At 41.6% G+C, this 24,260-nt stretch overlaps 1 protein-coding gene across 5 annotated transcripts in view; it reads right to left on the reverse strand.

Annotated features, from left to right (window-relative positions):
* The window catches only part of PAPOLA (poly(A) polymerase alpha), a 365,046-nt gene that overhangs the window by 218,208 nt on the left and 122,578 nt on the right, over positions 1–24,260 (reverse strand). For all 5 annotated transcript variants that reach the window (XM_033951973.1, XM_033951971.1, XM_033951970.1 and 2 more), the window contains 2 exons: positions 17,472–17,561; positions 17,240–17,378 (listed from right to left, as the gene is read on the reverse strand). In XM_033951973.1, coding sequence (XP_033807864.1) covers positions 17,240–17,378; positions 17,472–17,561 — 229 coding nt within the window. The remainder of the gene's footprint in view (positions 1–17,239; positions 17,379–17,471; positions 17,562–24,260) is intronic.

Below are 24,260 nucleotides of genomic sequence, written 5' to 3' on the forward strand. Positions count from 1 at the left end.
TTTTAAAACCAATAGGAGGAAATTTTTTTTCACTCAGAGAATAGTTAAGCTCTGGAATGTGTTGCCAGAGGATGTGGTAAGAGCGGATAGTGTAGCTGGTTTTAAGAACGGTTTGGACAGGATCCTGGAGGAAAAGTCCATAGTCTGTTATTGAGAAAGATATGGGGGAAGCCACTGCTTGCCCTGGATTGGTAGCATGGTAGATTGGTAGCATTGCTACTCCTTGGGTTTTGGCCAGGTACTAGTAGCCTGGTTTGGCTGCTGTGAGAATGGGCTACTGGGCTTGATAGACCATTGGTCTGACCCAGTAAAGCTATTGTTATGTTATCTAGCCCTTTTATTCTGATTGCCACTAGTTTCTCAGGACTTGTCCTACAGAATTGGAATCTAGCTATTAAAAGACCAAAACACAAAGATCACATTTAGCCATAAGCTGTAATAACTACTGTCCCATTGCCAATCTCCAATTTGTAGCAAAAACTGCAGAATCAGTTGTTCATGCCCAGCTTCAGGACTTTACCAAGACATGTGCTTTGCATCCAAACCAAACTAGCTTCAGGCAACACCAAAGCCCTAAGACAGCTCTACCAGGTATCACTACTTACATACACTACTATCTTGATCACTCAAAATCAGTTATCCTTTAAGTTGTCTGCAGTTTTCAGTTTAGTTGATAATTCTATCCTATTAGACAGACTATGCCAACTTGAACTTAAAGACACTGCTCTTGCATGGTTTTCAACTTCAACTGTTATTACACAGTCCAATTCAATGATACTTCATCAGAAGCCTCTTCACCTGCCTTCAAAGAGCAAGGATGTTTAAGTGGAGGCTTAAGATTATTGACCCCTTTTAAGAAAAACATCCAGATGAGCAGCTAAAGAGGAGTAAATAAGTTGACTTTGATAACAGGCTAGTGCAGTCACTTATACTTTTGAAAGGCACATTTTAAAACCTTTCTGAAGAAAGGCTAGAATCTGGGGCAAAGTAGAATAAGCCCTTTTGGAACACAAAACTTCAAATATCCTCCAGGCTCATTCATAAGCAGATGGAAGTAGAATGCTTTCTAGCTTGGAGCACGGAGGAAATAACCTTGTCAGAATAACCTTCCCTCCTCAACTTTGATCTCTCAAGAGCAAAACCAGAAGATCAAAGTGGGACGGATCCTCTACATATGTACAGGACCCTGTAATAGAAGTCCCTGACAAGTAGAAGCAGAAATGGCTTGTCCACAAGGAGAAACCAAATCCACATTCCATGGCCTTTTGGGCCACTATGGGGTTACCAGAATCACAAGATTTTGATGTAGAATCCTGGGCAGCACCTGTCCTATCACTAGCCACGGGGTAAAGACAAAAGAGATCTGAGACTGGACACAGCTGGAAGAGAACATCAAGACCCTCAGAATCATATTCTCCTTCAGCTGAAAAACCTGGAAACTTTGGCCATGATATCTAGGACCAGTATTCTCTACTATATTACAATGCAGAAGACCTCCAGTGATAGCTCCCATTCCCCTAGATCCAAGGAGCTCAAGGTAATTTACTTGTACTACTACTACTGATTATTTCTATAGCACTACCAGACATACGCAGCACTGTATAGCAGTGGTTCCGAACCCTGTCCTGGGGGACCACCAGCCAGTCAGGTTTTCGGGATAGCTCTAATAAATATGCATGAGACAGATTTGCATATAATAGAGGTGACAGGCATGCAAATCTGCCCCATGCAAATTCATTTAGTCTGAGAGACTAAAATCATTTGTCACATCAAGATAGTGGAGAAGCACACTCTGCATATCCAGCAACCTCAAAACCTTGTCCTGTTTCTTTTCACCCATGGGCTGAAAAGCAATTAACTTAATTTCCTGATTAATATGGAACTCTGAAACCACCTTCAACAGAAAGGAAGGCACAGTGTGCAAAGACACTCCCCTGCTTCCATGAATATGAGAAAAGGCTCTCTGCAAAATAATCCCTGCAGCTCAGACAAATTCCTAGCCAAGTGATTGCAACCCAAAACACCATCTTCACAGCCAAATCCATGATAGATGCTTCCAATAAAGGTTCATATGGAGCCTTAGTGAGGGCCTGTAATACAATGATTCCACGTTGAAAACGGCTGGCTCAGAGGGTGGCATCTCAGTGCTCCATCAGGAACCTGTAAATATCTGGATGATTGGCTAGAGACATTAAAGCTACTCTGGCCCAGAAGCATGAAAGACTAGCTACTTGAACTTTAAAAGATCCAAATGCCAAGCCTTTCTCCAATCCTTCCTGCAGGAATGAGAGGATCTCAGGAATGGAAGCCCAGAAAGGATCCAACTGCTTATCTTGCACCAGTGCTGAAAAATTTTCCACGCTTTAGCATAGGCTACCATCATCACTGGCTTTCTAGAACTGAGGGAGCCGATATCACCATCTCCAAATATGCTTTCTGCACTATGGTTGTGCGCTCAACATCCCGAATTGTCTAATACTATGGCCCCTGTGACAGAATGCCATGTTGCAGCAGTAGTCTGAGGCAGCTGTCCTGCTTCAAGTGAACCAGATTCACACACCAAGGACATCTTGGCCAATTTGGAGCTACAAAGACTACCAATCCCTGATATGTTACTATTCTGTGAATGACTCGGCCTATCAAGCCATGGTTGGAACACATACAGCAGTTCTCTTGCTGGCCAAGGTTGAACGACAGTGTCCATTCAGACGCCTCCTAACTCAAATCTTAGATTGAAAAACCGAGGGGCTTTATTGTCCGCTGACACCATGAGATTGAATGTCAGGCGCCCCCAGCATCTCACAATGCAGTTGAACACTCTTTGGGACAGTCCCCATTCCCCTGAAATTCACCATTTCTCAGGGTCAGTCGCTTACACACAGCAGTGCTTCACCAGTGTCACGTAGTCACAGTTTAGGGCAGGGGTCTCAAAGTCCCTCCTTGAGGGCTGCAATCCAGTCGGGTTTTCAGGATTTCCCCAATGAATATGCATGAGACTTATGTGCATGCACTGCTTTCAATGCCTATTCATTCGGGAAATCCTGAAAACCCGACTGGATTGCGGCCCTCAAGGAGGGACTTTGAGATCCCTGGTTTAGGGGATCTAACGCTTTATGTGACTCATGACCCAAAGGGACAAGATGGTGCTAAGCCCACGGCTCCAGCCACCCCTCACACACGGTATACAGACGCTCCTCACGCACCCATCCAATGGAAACTTAGCATAATATAGGGTTAAACCACCTGAAAAGCCTATTACAATTGACTTAAACCAAAATCAACCAAAATAAAAATTGGGACATCCAAAATGGCAAAAGTAGCATTTTGGTGCTAAAAATGGTCTGTGGGAGCAAAACTAAAAGCTCAAAAAAGCTGAAAACAGAATTTTAGAGGTGGGGGAACCTTGGGATAACTCCAGTAAACCTTATCTTTGGGCCATTCCATGTCACATGGTCTAGGCTTCCTCACTTGACTATTACATTACATTACATTAGTGATTTCTATTCCGCCATTACCTTGCGGTTCAAGGCGGATTACATCCAAACTAAAACAAGAATTACATTTCAACTTGAAGTAAGATAAAATTTTAAGGGAGAATTATGGGTTTTAGATAATGTTTGGTAACTAGAAAAATTAAGAGAGTACTAAGGGTTTATAGAGTGTTGGATGTTGGGTTAGGATTGTTGTGCTGGATAGGTTTAACGTGTTTTTTGAAGAGTATGGTTTTAATTTCTTTCTTGAAGGTTTTGTAATCTGTGGATGAAGATAACAGAGTGGTGAGTTGTTTGTCCAACTTAGCTGCTTTGGAGGCTATTAGGTTGTCATAAAGTTTTTTTTTCGTTTGACATTTTTGGATGGTGGGTAACAGAATAGTGAATGTGTTCAGGAAGTTCTTTTTCACCCAGAGGGTGGTGGACACATGGAACGCACTACCGGAGGATGTGATAAGCAGGAGCACGCTACTGGGCTTCAAAGAAGGTTTAGATAGGTACCTGGAAAACCAAGGGATTGAGGGGTATAGATAGGAGTAGAGGTAGGTTATAGGGATAGGATTAGAGACAGTACAGAATTAGTCAGGGACACTTTTCAGGCAACTAGGCCTGATGGGCCGCCGCGGGAGTGGACCGCTGAGCGAGATGGACCTCTGGTCTGACTCGGCGAAGGCAACCTCTTATGTACTTCTGTGTCTGATTGAGGAGGAATGTTTAGTCTGTTATTCCAGTAAGTTGGACTTTCTCCGTTGATAGCCTTGTAAAGTAAGCAGTAGAATTTGAAGTTCACTCTCACTTCTATTGGAAGCCAATGCAAGTCATGGTATGCCTCTGTGATATGGTCATATTTTCTTGGTGAATAGACAAGTCTCAGGGCTGTATTCTGCACCGTCTGCAATTGCTTCATCATGGTCACGGGACATGGTAGGTATAGTATGTTGCAGTAGTCCAGCATGCCAAGGATTAGAGATTGTACCAGTAGTAGGAATTGCTTCTTTTCGAAGAATGATCGGATTTTTCTCAGATTTCTCATGGTCATGAATGATGTCTATTATTTTGTTAATTTAGGGTTGCATGTTACAGCTTCTGTCAATCATGATTCCAAGCAATTTTAAAGTAGGTTTGTATTGGGTATGAAAATGAATTTATTACAAGGTTAGAATGAAATTTGTTTTGTCAGGGTTAAGTTTTAATTTGTGCTCTGTCATCCATATAGCCACTGATTCGAGGGTTCTATCTCAAAAGTTGATGAAATTTTTACTGAAAGTACAATAGGAGATGTACAAAGTTTTAGAGTAGGATCTCAGCTTCTTTCAAAGTTAGGAGCCTTGTTATCAGGGCCAATTTTTTTGTTCCATGGAAGATATAAGAAAGCATAAGAACATAAGAATTACCATTGCTGGGTCAGACCAGTGGACCATCGTGCCCAGCAGCCCGCTCATGTGGCGGCCCTTAGGTCAAAAACCAGTGCCCTAAGTCTGGCCTTATCTGCGTACGTTCTGGTTCAGCAGGAACTTGTCTAACTTTGTCTTGAATCCCTGGAGGGTATTTTCCCCAATAACAGCCTCCGGAAGAGCGTTCCAGTTTTCTACCACTAAGTGAAGAACTTCCTTACGTTTGTATAGAATCTATCACCTTTTAACTTTAGAGAATGCCCTCTCATTCTCCCTACCTTGGAGAGGGTGAACAACCTGTTTTTATCTACTAGTCTATTCCCTTCATTATCTTGAATGTTTCAATCATGTCCCCTCTCAGTCTCCTCTTTTCAAGGGAGAAGAGGCCCAGTTTCTCTAATCTCTCACTATACGGCAACACCTCCAGTCCTTTATCAATTTTAGTCGCTCTTCTCTGGACCCTCTCGAGTAGTATTGTGTTCTTCTTCATGTACGGCGACCAGTGCTGGATGCAGTATTCCAGGTGGGGGGGGAGTACCATGGCCTGGTACAGCGGCATGATAACCTTCTCCGATCTGTTCGTGATCCCCTTCTTAATCATTCCTAGCATTCTGTTTGCCCTTTGCGCTGATGCCGCACATTATGCAGACAGCTTCATCGACTTGTTGATCAGTACTCCCAAGTCTCTTTCCCGGGGGGGGGGGGGGGGTCGGGGGTCTCTCCGAGTACTGCACCAGACATCCTGTATAAGATTTTTCTTACCAACATGCATCACCTTACACTTATCCACGTTAAACCTCATTTGCCATGTCACGGCCCATTTCTTGAGCGTGTTTATGTCATATTGCAGGTCTTCGCAATCCTTTTGCGTGTTCACTACTCTGAATAACTTTGTATCATCTGTAATCACCTCGCTCATCGTACCAATTTCCAGGTCATTTATAAATATGTTGAAGAGCACGGGTCCAAGCAACGAACCCTGCAACACTTCACTCGTGACGCTTTCCAGTCCAAGTATTGTCCATTTACCCCCAACTCTCTGTTTCCTATCCGCTAACCAGTTTTTAATCCACGTGAGTATTTCACCCTCGATTCCATAGCTCGCAATTTTTCAAAGTTGTCCAAACTTCACTGGCTTCCAATAATCGCCAGGGTCCACTTTAAATGCGCCTGTCTAGCTTTCAAGATCCTACACGGTATCATCCCTCCCTTTATCCCTCTTTCTTGGAATTCTTCAAACCCTAATACCACCAGACCCTCCCACAAATTAAAAATATCCTTCCCCTCGCTAAAAGGCATTTCCCATACAGGAAAGCTAAGGACCTCCCTCCCCTTCAAAATCACTGAGCTTTGGAACTTTACCTCCCCTCTTCAGAACTTGAGCTCTCTCCAAGTTTTCCGCAAACACCTGAAAACCTGGCTTTTCTCAAAAATGTAAGTCTCTCTCCAACTTTGGTATCCCAAATCCTCAAAAACTCTTATCTGGCATCCCAAATCCTCTAATTATTCTTCATGCTTCGACCCCTAACCCGTTATTGTAGTTCTTTCCTATTTCATCTCCTGTAAACCGTGCCGAGCTCTACGAACGTGGAGAAGATGCGGTATACAAACCTAAGGATTAGATTAGATTAGTCGTTCATGCAGGACCTTGTCAAACGCCTTCTGAAAATCCAGATATACAATGTCGACTGGGTCGCCCATGTCTATCTGCCTGTTTACTCCCTCGAAGAAGTGCAGCAAGTTCGTCAAGCAAGATCTTCCTTTGCTGAAGCCGTGCTGGCTGGTCCTCATCAGATTGTGTCTGTCTAGGTGATCAAAGATGCGGTCCTTTATCAGCGCCTCTACCATCTTTCCCAGTTATGGAACGGATGGTTGCTTGATCAAGCTAAAAGTCATATTTCTAGCACAACTATTTGTGCTGAATCCAAATATACCACTCAGATCATTAGTGCATGCTTTGGTGTATCACTGGGGGACCACAAAGTTGATGAAAGTTTGTTGTGTAATGAACAGGCATATCTTTGACACAAAATAGCTCAGCTTTTAAGAACTGGAAGAGATTACATCCAGTTACTGCCCCATATACCTTTAGACACACTGCAATTTTCTTTATGAAATTAATCTATTAAGATTGCTGAAACAAATTTTTACCTATATTTAATGTCATATCAACTGTACATCCTCCAATCTCTTTCTTTCTTGCACCATTTAAAAGAGCAATTTATTTTTACTATGAAACTCACCAAGTGAGGTGGAAGAAGATATTTTTTCTCTTATAGGACCCATGGCAACAAGAGGGCATCCGTTGAAAATCAGGGGTGGGAAATTTCATAGCCACACCAGGAAGTACTTCTTCACCGAAAGGGTGGTTGATCACTGGAATGATCTTCCACTACAGGTAATTGAGGCCAGAAGCTTGCCATATTTTAAGAAAAAATGGGATAGGCATGTGGGATCTCTTCATGGAGGAAGTTAGGGGGTGGGTCATTAGAATGGGCAGACTTGATGGGCCATGGCCCTTTTCTGCCGTCATTTTCTATGTTTCTAAGTTACATTTTTGATCCCCTATTCCTGAAAATACACCAGGGTTTCAACCTGCATTTAATGTTAAAATATTTTGGAGATGTACACAGGCAATGGATTAATGAGAGAAACTTGGAATTGGAAATTTGTGGCTAACTAAATTTTTATTCCAGGACAAAAAAATTAATGTGATCAAAGAACAGTATGTGAGGAAAGCGTAACAATTTCAAAACCAAATCATATTTTGCAATCACATCAAATGCTGCTCATCATGCAGCTAGCCTGAGTATAATACCTTGAATTTGTTGTCAATATTGGACAACACAGTTCATGAATAGCTGTACTGCCTTCCTGTGGAGATTGTCACTGGAACTTCAAGAACCATAAAAATATGTTCCTCTGAAACACACAGTCTCTTTTTTAAAGAGCCAATCAAAGGATCACATAGGGCCTTGTGGATGCAAAAAGTTAATCAAGGCATCATTGTGTCCTGAGGATATTTCAGAAATATTTCCAATCCACCAATAATTGTCATACATGCATGTAACATATTGGCCAGGCTGTAGGGTGACTAGTTAAATAAATAAAAAGATTATCAGCTTTAGTGACATCAGCAATGAAAAATGTTTCATTTCCTGATACTCTGTTGATACAAATATAGTTTCATCAATTGGCTTAAAATGATGATTTGGTCTACTTTACCATTCAGGATGATACATTAAACTGCGTAGTCTCCTCAATAATCCAACTGTGTGGGGCCAATGTAAGGATCTGGACTTTATGAGCATGACTTGCAATTTATAGCTTTGCCTTCAGTTCCTCAAGTAACCTGTCATAATTGATGCATTTAGGGCATGAATTGATATTTTGCTTTACCAGTACACTTCTCCCTCTGTATTCGCAGTTTCAGCAATCATGGTTTCGATTATTCATGGTTTTTAGCTTGCTGGCTCCTCCCCACCCCCAAATTATGGCAGTTTGCATAGAGAAATCGCTGATTCCCAGGACTTTCTTCACCATGCTTTGCTTCTCCTTCAGGAACAGGCCAGGTCTCCCACCATGTTATTCGTGGTTTCACCATATTCACAATGGTTTTTAATAGAAAACAACGAGCATATGAAAAAGTTATTTGTGTTTTTTCTGTATTTGTGGGTCTGTTAATTCCCTAACACAGCGAATACGGAGTGAAAAGTGTATATCCATGAAGGGGTGAGACTAGAAAATTGGTATTTTGCTTTTCCAGTATATCAATGAAGGGGTGAGACTAGAAAGAAAAAAAAATAATAATCAAGATTTAGGAGCACATGGTTTAAAAACAAACCAATGCCAGTTACCCCAACAACACTGAAGACTTCAACACTGATATCTAATAAGTTGGCCAGTTAGTAGCCCATGGCCCAAAACCTGTGTCACTACATTTTAATAAAAATTGGAGATGTACAGCTAGGAACTTTTATTGAACTTGCAATGAATAGCCAACAACTAAATGTCCATTTTAACAGGCCATTTACAAGAGTATGTGAAAGCAGTGCCAGTTAGTTAAAAAGTACAGTAATTTACAGCAAACTTAAAGGGAAAGCAACCCTTTAAACAGGCACTGCCTCAGGATTTCTTTTTTCTACAGAATAGACTCCACAGGCTCTCAAAGCAGTATGCCTTACCTGAATTGGGGGCAAAGCTTTCTGTTGAGGCTCCTCTACAAAAATGTTGGTAAGGTGGAGGAAAGGGGTGGAGGGACCCAGCACGAGACTCGCCGGGTGTGACATCCCTGAGGTCAGACAGACCCCCAAACAGGGCCCACCCAAGCTCAATCCACAACAAAAACGGGGACTAGGAGCCCTAAACAAATTCCAACAGCCCTAAACAAAGGAGATGGGTACAACTCACTCACACCTGCTGTCGAGACTGAGAAAAGACTGAAGGAGTCACCTATTATGTACTATTCTAAAGTTTTGTCTCAGTCTCCACCTGCTGGTCATTATGAGACTAGAACTGAAAGGTATTGGCGTTATAGAAGACATCAATGTAATGTAATGTAATATAACCCAACTGTAAGAAGCCTATACCGGTCTGGAGAGTTTGCTAAAGAACCTGAGTTAATATGGCAAGCCCAACAAGCTTAGCTGCACCGTGCAATTTCATACCTCTAGCTCATTTGTATATTACATAATAGGATGCCAAAGATGTCTTTCTTTTTTTTTTTTTTTTAAACTACTATGAATAATATATGCATTTGAGACCTAACTTCTGGCCAAAGCAAGGCCAGGTCAAATATGAAGCAGAATGGCTTTTGAAGCAAAAAAAAAAGAAAAAGATGATTTTCAATCCTGGACCACTTGACATGGAGTGACCATTTTGCCAATTTCTGACCCATCCCGATTTTCCCCATAGACAGTAATGAGCTCTATTTGCAGAGCTGCCATATGCTTTGCCTGCATTAGCTTCTCACAGCAGCTGGTAATGGAGAAAGAATGTCTGCTTTAGACAAGCAAAGGTGGCTCCTGAAATCTCTGACTCCTCACACTCACACAATTCCTCAATGGGAAAGGGGGGTGGGGGGAGGCAGTCGACTTCCGTAAGACTCCAAGCAAATCACAGGGGTCTAATCAAATTGAGCTCAAGCAACTGACTCCACAGGGGCGAGCACCACTCCCAGGGAACCTATTGCCCAAGCTCCAAATGTTAAGAGCAGGCCAGCCAGGCAGATGATCTTTTTAAAGCGTGGTCCTCCTGGCTTCAGACCCCAACATCTGATCCTTTTCCCAGTCAGGTGTCCCAGGACAACTGGTAACCTCTTAGCACAAGGAAGCCTCAAAAAGATCAGATTAATACCTGAAAACAACAAATCTAGTTCAGAGCAGAGGAAAAGACTCCTCAACTCACTTGTAGAAGTTAAGACTGAAAAGAGAAAGCACTGCCCAGGGAGACGAGGTGGAGCTGAGAAAAATGATTGATGCCTTCTACTGTACAATCCAACTCGCAAGTTGGGGTACACAACCCATCTCGTAAGGAATTGTATGCTATATATATATCTATATATCTATATCTATATAGATATATATAGAGAGAGATATATAGAGATATGAAAAATTGAAGGTTTTTTAGGATCAATGAAAGATCCACTGATTACCAATAGACAGTCAACTAGTCTATGGTTTGGATTTTTGAGATCCTTTTTCTTTCATTTAAAAAAGTACCATCAATAAGTTCATGATGGTATGAGAATATGTATTTTCATAGAACATAGCAATTTTGAGGTACCTAAGAAAAGTAACTAAGATCATGTGGCCATTTTCAAATATATTCCAGAGTAACTGCTTTGAACTCCTTTCCAAAGGTACAGCACTATTTTAGAATGTGCTCAGAGCCACTGGCACAACCTTGTAGTTCAGGATATACACCAACTCTAATCAATCAAGTTCCGTAAGGAGGACTTCACTGCTGACTTCCATAAAGTGATTAGGGCCCTACTCATGTCCAGTTTGGGAAGCATCTGCATTCAGCCAGAAGTGCTTAAATCAAATAAAAAAGGAGAATACCTCAGAAAAAAGGGAAGGCACTGTACAAATGAAAACAGTCTTCACCAAAAGGGATAGAAAAGTGGTCTCTGCACTACTTCAAACATACACCTGGCTGAACAAATAGCCACCAAAAACAGTTTACACTGTGTCCATTATGGTCTCTTCTTAAAGGTTCAAAAGCAAGATAAGTCAGCGTCTTTAAGAGCAGATTAAAATACCACCACAGTACAACCATGTGCACCACAGGATGAATATACATGACACCTTGCAGCAACTGGAAGACAACCCACAAGAGATGCCAGCAACCTTTCACCTTGTTCTCTTAAGCATCTGCAGTTGGCATCATGATAGTTGAAGTTGTCTAGGTATCAACACATTGAGACCCAGACAACTGCAGCAACCACCTTTCACATTACCTCAAGAACATAAGATAGCCTGAATCTGCACATTGGGAAAGTTCAGTGCTAAACCCGGATCAAAACTCTTACAAAAAGACTTAAGATCAAAGGCAATTCTACTTGTCAGTCTGAAGGCTCATGCTCTATACATTAATACTCAAAGATCTACCATAGCCAGACATACCTCAATAATGTAGAGCTTCTGCCACTACTGATGGTGTGTAGCCCTTACATCTCAAGATGACGCCTCTCAAGGATCAAACTATAAACTAAGATCTGGATCCTCATAACAATCAGCCCTCTGAGAAACTGCAGAAATGGCTCCACAAATAGGCATACTCACTCCACAAACCAGAGACATCTTTATTAGTTTATTAATTATTTTTAATTTTACTAATCTTCTGCATCTATACCTCTCTATCCTCTCTTTTTGCCTTCTAAAATACTCAATTCAATACAATCTTGTTAGAATGTTTATTTCTTATTCTTTCCTCTATCTGTACTTCTCACTTCTCTATTCTCTTTAGGAACTTTAGTTAGATTGTGAGCCTTCGGGACAGTGAGGGAATTTTCTAAGTACCTTCCTTACTTATAATTTTAATGTATATTTTCTGTAACCGCTTAGAACCTAACGGATGTAGCGGTATATAAGAAATAAATTACATTACATTACATTTACAAAATCAGTTCAATATTCCTTGTATAACTAGAAAGTGATGCCTTGCAAACCTCTGAATTACTCAGTCAAGCAGAAACCATGGAGGAAGAACCTACTCCCCTCACCTATTTACTAAGGCTGGTGAAGAGGGGATAGTTTGGTATTCTGGCTATCCAACCTCAGAACAAAAAACAACCTCTAATTCTACAACAGCAGCCAAAATGCCAACGCATCAGCTCCCACTCTCCCAACATCAGCTGGCTAAGGAAATCCAGCAGGATAATGTCTATCCCCACAATATGCCCTGTTGATGAGCTTTCTCTCAACCATATAGTCTGATCTCTTGCCATCACTACCACACTTCTGGTACCTCTGCTTGTTGCATAAGCCAATGCAGTCATGTTGGATGTTATCCAAATCACTTTCTCTTCCAGCAAGGGGAGAAACTGCTACAGGGATATCCAAATGGCTCTTGCCTACAGAAAGTTGACTGGCCACAAAAACTCAAGCTTCAACCAGCAACTCCTACACAACTGGTCTAAGCAATGGACTCTTTCCCCCAACCACAACCCTCCACCTATACTTAAATCAGTCATCATCACCACCCATCCAGTAGGTCCAATTGGGCTCTGAGGAGGTTTTACAGGATGCTCCAGCCAGTCAACTGCCTCTTGAGCCCAGTAAAAAGAAGCCAGATCTTGATCAGCTTTGACCTAAGAAAGAAGCAAAAGAAAAAGCATGCTGCAGAGGCCTCATATGAACACTTACCCAGGGAATCACCTCCAGAGTGGCATGCTAAGGATCTAAGCAGCTGAAGGTTAATCACAGGCCCTCTGTTCAAAAGAATGTCCTCAACTGAACCAAGAGCTTGTCCACCCTCCCTGGATGATGGAAACTACTCTCATGCTAAACCACACTCCCAGGTACTCCAGGACCTACATAGGCACTTGGATGGCTCTTAAAGTAATTCACAGCTAAAACCAGAAATTCGAGCAACTCAATCACCCAGGCTGTGAGAGTCCACATCTGAAATCAGCACGAATTAGCTAGTCATCCAAAGATACACTTAAATTCCTTCTTTGTGCAGATAAGCTACCACTACCACCATGACCTTGATGAAGATCAGAGGACCCAACATGAGATCAAAGGGAAAACACACTTGATCAATCGTGCTGGCCTATCATGCAAAACTGAGGGAAGTGCCTAGGTACATCCCTAATGGCTATATGGAAGTAAACCTCAAAGGTAGATAAAGCACATACTCTAGGCCTGATCAATACTATTACCAATCATAAAGTTTCTATGTTAAACAGGGGGACCCCAGAGGGAGGTCGAGATTCAGAAAGGGGCAAATTGTATCCTTTACAAACCTCAACAGTAACACCCCCTTCCCTCCTGCATCGATTTAACTGTCCCTTGTATTCCTAGTTCCTTGAAAAGACTGCCCTTCCTGAACCCTAGAAGTAGAGAATGACAAAATTTGTGTCTTGTCTGTTTTGATGTAGGAACAAGAATTTTGTCTGCTGATCAGAGTCCTACAACGACATTCCTTCATATGCCCAATTGCTCAAGCATCTTTCTGTGACAGCAACAGATTCTTCCATTGTTGCTGGTATCAAGGAGCATTTCAAACACTTTCCTATTCATCCACTAAACATGGTTGGTTTTCTTTTACACCTATGTCTGAAAGATAATCCAATTATTTTCCCAGATGTAAAAATACAGGCAGCTGAATCTTTGGGAAGGTTATACCAAAACCAGATCAAAATGGAAGGTTTTGTGATTTATAAACAGCTGTATAAAATATTGACCCTTTTTATACTTTTAATAAAAAAGACTTAAATTATAAAATCATAGTTTGAGGCTTGTTAATATGAGGGCAGACCTCAGGAACAGAGCAGGGACAAACTTTGTCCCCATGTCATTCTCTCTACTTCTAGGGTTCAGAAAATGCAGTCTTCAAGGAACTAAGAATACAAAGTACAGTTGAATCGGTGCAGGAGCAGGGTAGGTAGTGCTACTCTTGTGGTATTTAATGGATACAATTAGTCCCTTTCTGGATCTCAACCTCCCTCTGGGTCCCCCTGTTTAACATGGAAACTTTATGTCTCGTAATAGTGTTTATCAGGCCTAAAGCATGTGCTTTATCTACCTTTAAGCTTTACCAGGGGAAAGGTCTGAGGTTAGATCCCTAAGCATACCAGCCAGAACACTACCTCAGGACCACAGGCCATAGACACATTTGAGAGTCTGGCCTTTTCTCACAAATTCTACTGCACCAGTCTGACCTGCACTATCTACTGGAGATACAGAAATACTGGGAAGTTCTAGGCTGCACTACTCCTTTATCATGATGTCACTGGAAATTCAGATTCTCTACCACCATCAGTTTTGTAGAGTACCAACCACAGATTTAGACTGGTGTAGCAGGATGAAAAAGGAAGACAAATTGTTTTATCCACCTTACTACAGAACCCACATGCCTTTATCTTGATCTTCTGAAGAGGACAGATTAACTCCTTGATCACTAAGCTACTGCCCTTTTTATATTAAACACCCAAGATCTCTATTCCTCTCTTTTGAATGCCAATTCAAATGGAATTGAAAAACTATTTTTGGTAGAAAGAAGGAAATTGGGCAAAGAGACCTCACCAGGTATGGTTCCAAACACGTACTGAAATGCATCTGGCTAGACAAAGGGCAAAAAAGAAAAATCAGACCTTACTTGCTAATTTATTTTCCTTTTGTTCTTCCAGACCTGCCTATATGAATGAGTTCGGCATACCTGCTCGTAGAAATGCATAGCTCATCTATCTAGGCTGGTCTGGAGGGACATTAAGGAAAACTGTTTTAAGTGAAATTCTTGAGTGCCAGTAACTTGAAAAGTTCAAAAGAGGCCAAGGTCTTGTGCTCCATTAATGTATGACGCCAAAGAAAGCATACTTCATCTGGATCCACCGCCACAGACTTCTTGCACTCTACCCTTGCACACTACCCCTGTAGCATGCCAGCACTCAAACACAGTTCAGAGAATTTTCTCCAGCCCTTTTTGAGAAATATTAAAACATTCACAACGGAAACATGGACTAACAAGATTAACCTCTGTCTTTGGATTGTACTGCTATTGCCTACCTTCTCTTTCATAACTTACACTTCAAGAACCAGGCTGTAAGCAAAGTGAAAGCCCTCTCCTCAAGGACATAATGATGCCTGGCTTTCCAGCTTCACAAGATTTTGTAGAGTAAATAATAATAATAATAATAATAATTTTATTCTTATATACCACCAAAGCCATAGTAGTTCGAAGCACTTATACTTTGGTTTCTATCTGCCCCCAAGATATATATATAACCCATTTGTCTGGACTGGTCTGGCATGGATGAAGAAAAAGCAACATTATTAAATAAAGTAATAAAGGCTCTTCTTCCAATCTGTATCTTGTAAGGGGGGGAGGGGAGATTCATAGATCTATGATAATCATCTGATAATCTAATATTCTACCTCAGGTGATTTTGATTTAGAAAAATAGCATTTAAGAAATAACATACTTTTACATGACATGACAACTTTTTAACAAGGCTGCAATAGTAAGACAGCTTCTGATGCTACTGTGGGATTTAACTGCATGCAATTTCTATTGGGCCACTGGTTCCTGCAACTATAGCTATAATCTTTTTGAGTATGGCATATCATTACTCTGAACAAACTGAACATTAAAAACAATGTTTTTTCTATTATGTGCCTTTAGGATCCAATTCTCTAAGATATCCCTGTAAAGACGGACAGGGGGGATTAACATACCTCTCGATGTAACCATTCCCAACCCAGAGATCAAGATTCTTCCAACTGAAGGAAAAATGTTTCTTTTATGACTACTGAAGCAAATTTGCTCTTAAATCACCACAGGTATAGTGGGTGCTGAGGAAAACAGTAGCTCAGAGACTCCATGAAGCAACTGAAGATTATTCAAATTGCTATCAATAGTATATCTCTGATCTTGTACTTCAGATGACAACAGAGTCCCTGAGAACAAAAGCAGGTCAAGCCACTTTATTACAATGGGAGATACTGGAACAAGTAATGCCGAATCGGCTTTAATTTATCAAAGTAAATGATGGCATATAAAGACCTGCACAATCTATCCAATGAACGTGTACGTCTGTCTGTCTGGCACTAGCATTTCTTCCTAACTACCATATTTACCACCTACTTCTTATATAGGAATCCTTTATGTTCCACCCTCCCATTCTTGAACTCGTTACCATTTTTGCCTCCACCACCTCCTGCTGGAGGACATTCCAGGAATGCTCCACCCTTTCTGTAAAAATGTACTTCCCAACATTAATCCTAACTGGACCATTCTGCAACCTTAACTCATGTCCTCTAGTTCCACTGTTTTCCCTGCTCTAGAAAAGGTTTGCATATAAATACCTTTCAAATATTTAAACATCTATACTATAACATCCCTACCCTTTCTTTCCTTTGTAAGTACATAGGTATAGACATAGCTCAATTTTTTTTCTAAATCTTTAGGCATAGGAAACTATGAATCTATGCATGGCTAACATTATGCAAAAAGCAGGTATGACCCGCTTTTGCTCTGAAGGGCTCAATTACATATGAGTAGTCTGAAGCAATTCAAGGATTTATTTCCAAAACTCACCAAGTCTTTTTCAGTTGCATCAGAGAAAAATCAAATTTTCATGCTAACATATTTTATTTACCAAAAGAGATGGGGAACATAAGTGTTTAAAGTCTTGCATGAGCTGTATTATATATGTTTTTTAAAAAAGCTGAATTTAGAGAAACTTATGACTTCATTCTATGCTAGTCTTATCACATAAATCTTGAAAATTAATCATGTGTTAGCTGCAACATATGAAAAATATTGAAGATTAAAACTGCAAAACATTTTTCTGTTTATTTATCCAAATGTATGTGGTATACCAACCACATTATTGGCTACTGCATGCCATGGTATGTTACGGGCACAGAACATACAAGAATAACTTGGTTTTGGAGTTAACATTCTCCTGAACTTGGCTGATTTTGGAAACAAATCTTATTTTAATTTGGTTGCAAGCAAATGACAAACAAACTTTGTGTCTATACAAAATAGTTCAATTTTTTGCCTAACTGAACTTAGCAGGTTTTGGAAATAAACCCTTCAACTGGAAATATTACAAAGTTAATATATGTATATATATTTATTAATTACACTGTAAGTGCTTATAAGTCAGTTTCAAAAGCTTACCATTTAGAAAATACCAAGAAAAATTTATGTACAAGGGTTGATGCTATTGCATTTGGATAAAGCTGGCAAGTTCTTGCTACCAACATGGCCCAAGAAACGCCCCCAAGAAAACCTAGTATATTGGAATAGATATTATGACCTACAAACAAGCATAAAAAAGTGTCAGTCCTCAGAAATTTATTAAAAATACTTATTATTTATCCACATTCTAAGTTCAAAATTTGGGACTTACGCTTGGCCCATAGTTTGATAGCTCGCAGGGTTAATCTGAAGTTGTCGATGTTTGGAACTAGATGCAAAATTTCATCAGTGACCCTACAACCTGTTCAAGATAAACAACCTTTGTAAGAGAAAATTTTAACAGATTGGGTAAACATTTCCTATAGCTTCAGTGAAAATGTAGGATGCCTACAGTACTGAAGTTTAAGACATGATTTATAAATGGCAATTAAACTCCACCTGCTCAGTTTTAATTTCCTTTCTCCTTTGTTGGGTTATTTTCCGCAGGGTTTAGGTGTCCGAGTCATGGTCAGAAGCAATTTTGGATGGAGTTAGAGTAAGTAAAAATACGCTATGTCCAACTCCAGTTTCTAAATAAAAAATAAAAAAGTACTACACTATTATTTTATACTTTGTTTTATCAAAGTTACTCACCTGTAGCAGGTGTTCTCAGAGGACAGCAGGACAAGTATCCTCACACTTTGTGGCGTGATCCCAATGCAGCCTAATGCGGATGCTGCCCAGTGCACTGTATCTTTAATAGACTTTTGGCAGTGATCCCACTTACTTGTGCAAGTGCCTTCCCATCCTTCAGAACCCTCAGTAACAAAATAGCTAAAAAAAAAGAACTTGACTAAGGGGAGGAGGAAGAGCCTACCGGTAGAGATGGTGGAGACAAAGACTGAATTCAAGAAAGCGTGGGACAGGCACTTCGGACCTCTTAGGGAGAGGAGGAGATAGTGGATGCTGTGGATGAGCAGACTGAATAGGCCATTTGGTTTTTAACTGCCATCATGTTTCTCTGTTTCTGCTGTCCTTGGAGAACACTTGCTACAGGTAAGTATATTACCTTTCTCCAAAGACAGTAGCATCCTTACACTTGGGAATCCCTAGCTATCAGGCTCAGATTAACTTGAATCCAATTAATTTTAACATATACAAACTGGTTATGGAGGTAAAGCCTGGAACAAAATAAAATGGGGCCCTAGGAGTGTGGAGCAAGATTCTAGATGCCAAAAAAATTCTGCAGGACTATAAGATCAAAAAGACAGACTGACAAACTGGGCACTTTGCTCAAGATGGTAATGAGATAGGTCGCAACCTTGCATAGCTCCTCAATGAAGGTTGATCTCAAGTAATCTACCGACAGCCATAGCTCAGATATTGTAAGCTGTGACATGGCCCTCAAGAGTCAGCCTAGCCTGAGCATAAAAGAAGAAGATAATCTGCTAGCCAGCACTGTAAAAACGCTAGAGCAAGCATGGTCCCTTTTTAAGGACACAGTCACTGAGGCACAAAATCTATATATACTACGTTATCAACAAGGGATCCAAGAGGAAAAAGAAGAAGGAACCGCGTGGTTCCCTGTAGCGGTGAAAGATGCGATCAGAGACAAGAAGACGGAAGGAGAAAAAAAGGAATAGAAAAGGTTAAAAACTGAGGTAAACTGGAAAAAACACAAACATCAAAGCAGGTGGTAAGAGGGGCCAAAAGAAACTACGGGGTAAAAATAGCCAAGGAGGAAAAACCTTCAAGCTGTTCTTTCGATATATTAAAGGGAAATGACTCGCAAAGGAAGCGGTGACCATAGATGACCATGGAATAAAGGGAGTGCTAAGGGAGAACAAAGCCATCGTCAACAAACTGAACACATTTTTTGCATCTGTATTTACTGAAGAAGATATATACAACATACCAGAAGCCGATAGGCTATACACAGGAAACGAAGATGGGAAACTGACAGGGTTAACAGTCAGTCTAGAAGAGGAATGCAGGCAGAATGATAGGCTCAAAAACGATAAATCCCTGAGACAGGATGGCATACATCTGAGGGTAATCAAGGAACTGAAAGGGGCTACAGTTGAACTGCTTCAACTAATAGCCAATCTGTTGATCAAATCGGAAAAGATTCCGGAAGAATGGAAGCTGGTGAATGTTACGCCGATCTTCAAGAAGGGTTCAAGGGGAGATCCGGGAAACTACAGACTGGTGAGTCTGACCTTGATACCAGAAAAGATAGTAGAGGCACTGATAAAGGACCGCATCATTGATCATCTTGACGGACACGATCTGCTTGATGAACTTGCTGCACTTCTTCGAGGGAGTAAACAGGAAGATAGACAAGGGTGACCCGGTTGACATTGTATATCTGGATTTTCAGAAGATGTTCGACAAGGTTCCGCATGAACGACTACTTTGAAAAATTGCGAGCCATGGAATCAAGGGTGACATACTCACGTGGATTATAAACTGGCTGGTGGATAGGAAACAGAGATTGGGGGTAAATGGACAATACGCGGACTGGAAAAGCATCACGAGTGGAGTGCCGCAGGGTTTGGTGCTGGGACCCGTGCTCTTCAACATATTTATAAACGATCTAGAAATTGGTACGATGAGTGAGGTGATTAAATTTGCAGATGATACTAAGTTATTCAGAGTAGTGAAGATGCAGGAGGATTGCAAAGACCTGCAATGTGACAAACACGCTCGAGAAATGGGCCGCAACATAGCAAATGAGGTTTAACGAGGATAAGTGTAAGGTAATGCATGTCGGTAACAAAAATCTTATACACGAATACAGGATGTCCGGTGCAGTACTTGAAGAGACCCCCCAGGAAAGAGACTTGGGAGTATTTGTCGACAAGTCGATGAAGCAGTCTGTGCAATGCGCGGCGGTGGAGAAAAGGGCGAACAGAATGCTTGGAATGATTAAGAAGGGGATCACGAACAGATCAGAGAAGGTTATCATGCCGCCGTACCGGGCCAGGGTATGCCCTCACCTGGAATACTGCATCCAGCTCTGGTCGCCGTACATGAAGAAGGACACAGTGCTACTTGAAAGGGTCCAGAGAAAAGCGACTAAAATGATTACAGGGCTGGAGGAGTTACCGTACAGTGAGATTAGAGAAACCGGGCCTTTTCTGCTTTGAAAAGAGGAGACAAAGGAGACACGATCGTGACATTCAAGATAATGAATAGAATAGACTTAGTAGATAAAGACAAGTTGTTTACCCTCTCCAAGGTAGAGAGAACGAGAAGGCAGTCTCTAAAGTTAAAAGGGGATAGATTCCGTACAAAAGTAAGAAAGTTCTTCTTCACCCAGAGAGTGGTAGAAAACTGGAACGCTCTTCCGGAGGCTGTTTTACGGGAAAACACCCTCCAGGGTTTAAAGACTAAGCTGGACAAATTCCTGCTGAACCAGAACGCACGCAGGTAGGGCACTGGTCTTTGACCTAAGGGTTGCCGCGTGAGCGAACTGCTGGGCACGATGGACCACTGGTCTGACCCAGCAGCAGCAATTCTTATGACAAAGTGTACTTACTGATGACTGTACCCATCTATTTGAGTCAAAAGAAAAAAAGCTGGGTGGACTTTAGTCTGCTCCACATAGAAGGCCAAGACCTACTTGCAGTCAAATATAAAAACTGCATTTTTAAACAAAGAACACAGTTGAATCATGGTCAGGCTCAAAGCACCCTAAAACATCAATTGTGCACGTCAGTGCTTGAAGTCACCTGACTGCACTGGGTGCATCTCTTGAAACCAATAGGGATCTTCTGGGCCATGGAAAAAAAGAATACCAGCTAAATCAAATTTCTCAATTAGACAGTCAAAAAGGAGCTTACCTCTAATCGAGCCCAGTACTCCAGCCCAAGACAGCCTTAGAAGCTGGAAAAACATAAAGAAACCTTAAATGCTGAAAAAGTACTAAAGACTAAAAAAGGCATGACAAAAATCAAAACTATGAAGGATTATTAAAGAAAAAATAAATAAACCTGCACTGGAATGCACAAATTTGAAGGAAAAATAGCACCTAAGAAATCAAGCAGACCTCTCTGCTCTAAAGAAAAAACGAGATCAAGGGTCCTGCTGCCAAGAGCCTCAAAGATAAAGTGTACTGGGCAGCGCCCTCATTGATGTCCATCAGGATTTCACCCAAGTATAAGGTACTGCTGTCCTGCTTGTCCTTGGAGAAATAAATATCTATCTCCCGGATCTAAGTTTATTTACAAATACTTTAGATACAGGACAAAAAATTTAAAGCCAAATATCAATAGGAGTCGAGTTAGACAGTAGAAAAATGGAGTTGAAGTTTTGGTGTACCAACTCTACAGCCCTAGTTTTCAGGGCCAGTTTAACCATTGGTAAGACTAGGCAAATGCCTAGAGTGGTAGCTTCTGGGGAATGGCAGAGAATACCACCACTCCAAAGTAAAATAGGTTCCAACAGCCCCACACACACTCAAAGAACTATCAGCATTCAATTTTATTAAAAGGTAGGCTGGGAAATCACATAGACCAGTGTTCTTCAACCTTTTTACACCCGTGGACCGGGAAAAATAAAAGAATTATTTTGTGGACCGGCAAACTACTAGGACTAAAATTTAAAAACCCCGTTTACGCCCCTTCTCCGCGAGCTCGGTCCCCGCAAACCATCTGATCCCATCTGCACAAGCCGTAATTATGATTTTATATTGAACGTATTTTATTAAAGTATAAAAAGAAACAATATTCTGAACAATTGTGATTTTATAAATACAAATATACAGAGCACGGACCAGCAAAACCCCTGTCTCCCCTCCCCTTCACATATATCCCCTCTATTATCAAGAAAACTGAACAAGCCAAGTTATTATAGAATGCTACATAGAAATATCATGCTAACAGAATACTGCAGTCCCCAGTTATGTCTCTAGCAGGATATATATTTCAAATCTGATATATTCTAAATTATTTTTTTCTACCTTTTGTTGTCTCTGGTTTCTGCTTTCATCTTCTTTTCACTCTTTTCCTTCCAGCATCTGCCCGTTCCATCCAATGTCTGCCCTCTCCCCCTTCCATATGTATCCGACTTCTTTCTATGCCCCTCTTCCCTTTTTACATCATTCATTCCAGCTTCACTGCCTTCTTCATTTTTATCTCTCCTACACCAGATCTAGCATCTTTATCCCTCTTTCATTTCTCTGCTGACCCCCTTTCCAGCATCAATGTCTCTCTACTCTCTCATTCCTATCTCTCCCCTTTCCCTCATCTGATCTCTCCATTCCACCCTGACCCCCTTCCCCTCCTGTAATCTCCCTGCCGTTTCCTTCCTTTTTTCTTTCTCCCTTCCCTCCTTCATTTTTTTTCTTCTCCCTTCCCTCCTACCTCTATCCAACATTAACTCTCTTCCCATCCCTTTCCCTCCTCCCCTCCCAGCAGCATCTCTCCTTCTTCTCTCTTCCCTCCTCCCTCTATCCAACATTAACTCTCTTCTCTTCCCATCCCTTTCCCTCCTCCCCTCCCAGCAGCATCTCTCCTTCTAACTCTCTCCAAGTCCAGTAACAGCTCTCCCTTTATCCAGCAGCTTCCCTGCCTCCTACAGTAGCTGTCTCCCCTTCCAGCAGCTCTCAGTACTTGCCTGCAGGAAGTTGCCGGTAAATCATTGCCCTGGCAAGTAGGAGAGCTGGTGGGAGGGGAGGAAGTCACTGTGAAGGCTCCCCAGGATCTTGCTCGCACATGCTGACCATCTCCCTCCACCTGCACCAGTATCTGCAGCTCTCTCCATTCTACTTGTAACTTCCCCGCGGCCCTCTTCAGCAACTCGGCAGGGGCGGCGATCCAGACAGGCTGCCGACGTCGGGACCTTCACTCTCTGAGTCCCACCTATTTTGTTTCAACTTCCTGTTTCCGAACAGGCGAGACTGAGGAAGGCCCCGACATAGGCAGCCTATCTTAATCGCCTGAGGCTGGGAGGAACATTAATGAGCAGGAACCGCAGTAGGCAGGAAATTTAACTGCCGACTTGATCTCGCCAGCCCTGCGCAGACCGGCAGAAATTTTCTGCGGACCGACACCGGTCCGCGGACCGGCGGTTGAAGAACTGTGACATAGACTATGTACCCAGGTAAATGGCTCCTACAATGCGTCTTCATGACACTGGCAGATATAAAGGGACCGTTCATGATTCCAAAATTAGATTCTTACCTTGCTAATCAAATTTCTGATAGAAAACTTAGGATTCTGAATCAGCAGTTCCTTCCCCCTAGTCATGAACCTTGCAGAAGGGTGTCAAAAACTTTCAACTCTTCCCCTTTCGAACTGGAGAACAGCTCCCTCTTCAGTTAGTATCAAAGCAATCAAACTCCACTGAAACAGAAGAAAAAGGAGGGGCAAGGGGAACTTCCCCAGCAAAGCAGTTACTTAACCTGTAACATGTGTTATCCAGGGACAGCAGGTAATATTCTCACAGACAGGTGACATCATCCACAGAGACCCAGTACAGACAGTGCAAATGCGTATACTGTCACTTTAAACTTCTTCAAAGTCTCCAGACTGCCCATGTGCTGGTGCCTTCCCCCCCGTCGACTCGCAGGACCATCAGTTCAGTAAAAAAGCTAAGAAGCCAACTAGAGGAGGTGGGAGGGTTTTGAGAATATCTGCCTGCTTTCCCTGGATAACATCTGTTAAAAGGTAACTGTGCTTTATCCCAAGACAAGCAGGTAGTATATTCTCACAGATGGAACTCCCTAGCTAATATGGAAGAGATGACATCTAAATAGAGAATAAATACTGTAGAACTGCTTGGCCTAACTATCTCATTTGGAATGATTCGCCAGACAGTAGTGGGATATGAAAGTATGAATTGATGACCAGGTGTCCTCAATGGGAGTGGAAAGTAGATAAACTACTGATGTTGCCATTGTTTTTACTTTATGTGCTATGACACTACATTCCAGTGATAGCCCAGTCCGAGCATAGTAGAAGGAAATACCATGTAGAGATTATTCGTTTGGTTACAGGAGTTCCCAGCCTATTAGGAC

This window comes from Geotrypetes seraphini, chromosome 7, assembly GCF_902459505.1.
Source record: "Geotrypetes seraphini chromosome 7, aGeoSer1.1, whole genome shotgun sequence".
Lineage (NCBI taxonomy): Eukaryota > Metazoa > Chordata > Amphibia > Gymnophiona > Dermophiidae > Geotrypetes > Geotrypetes seraphini.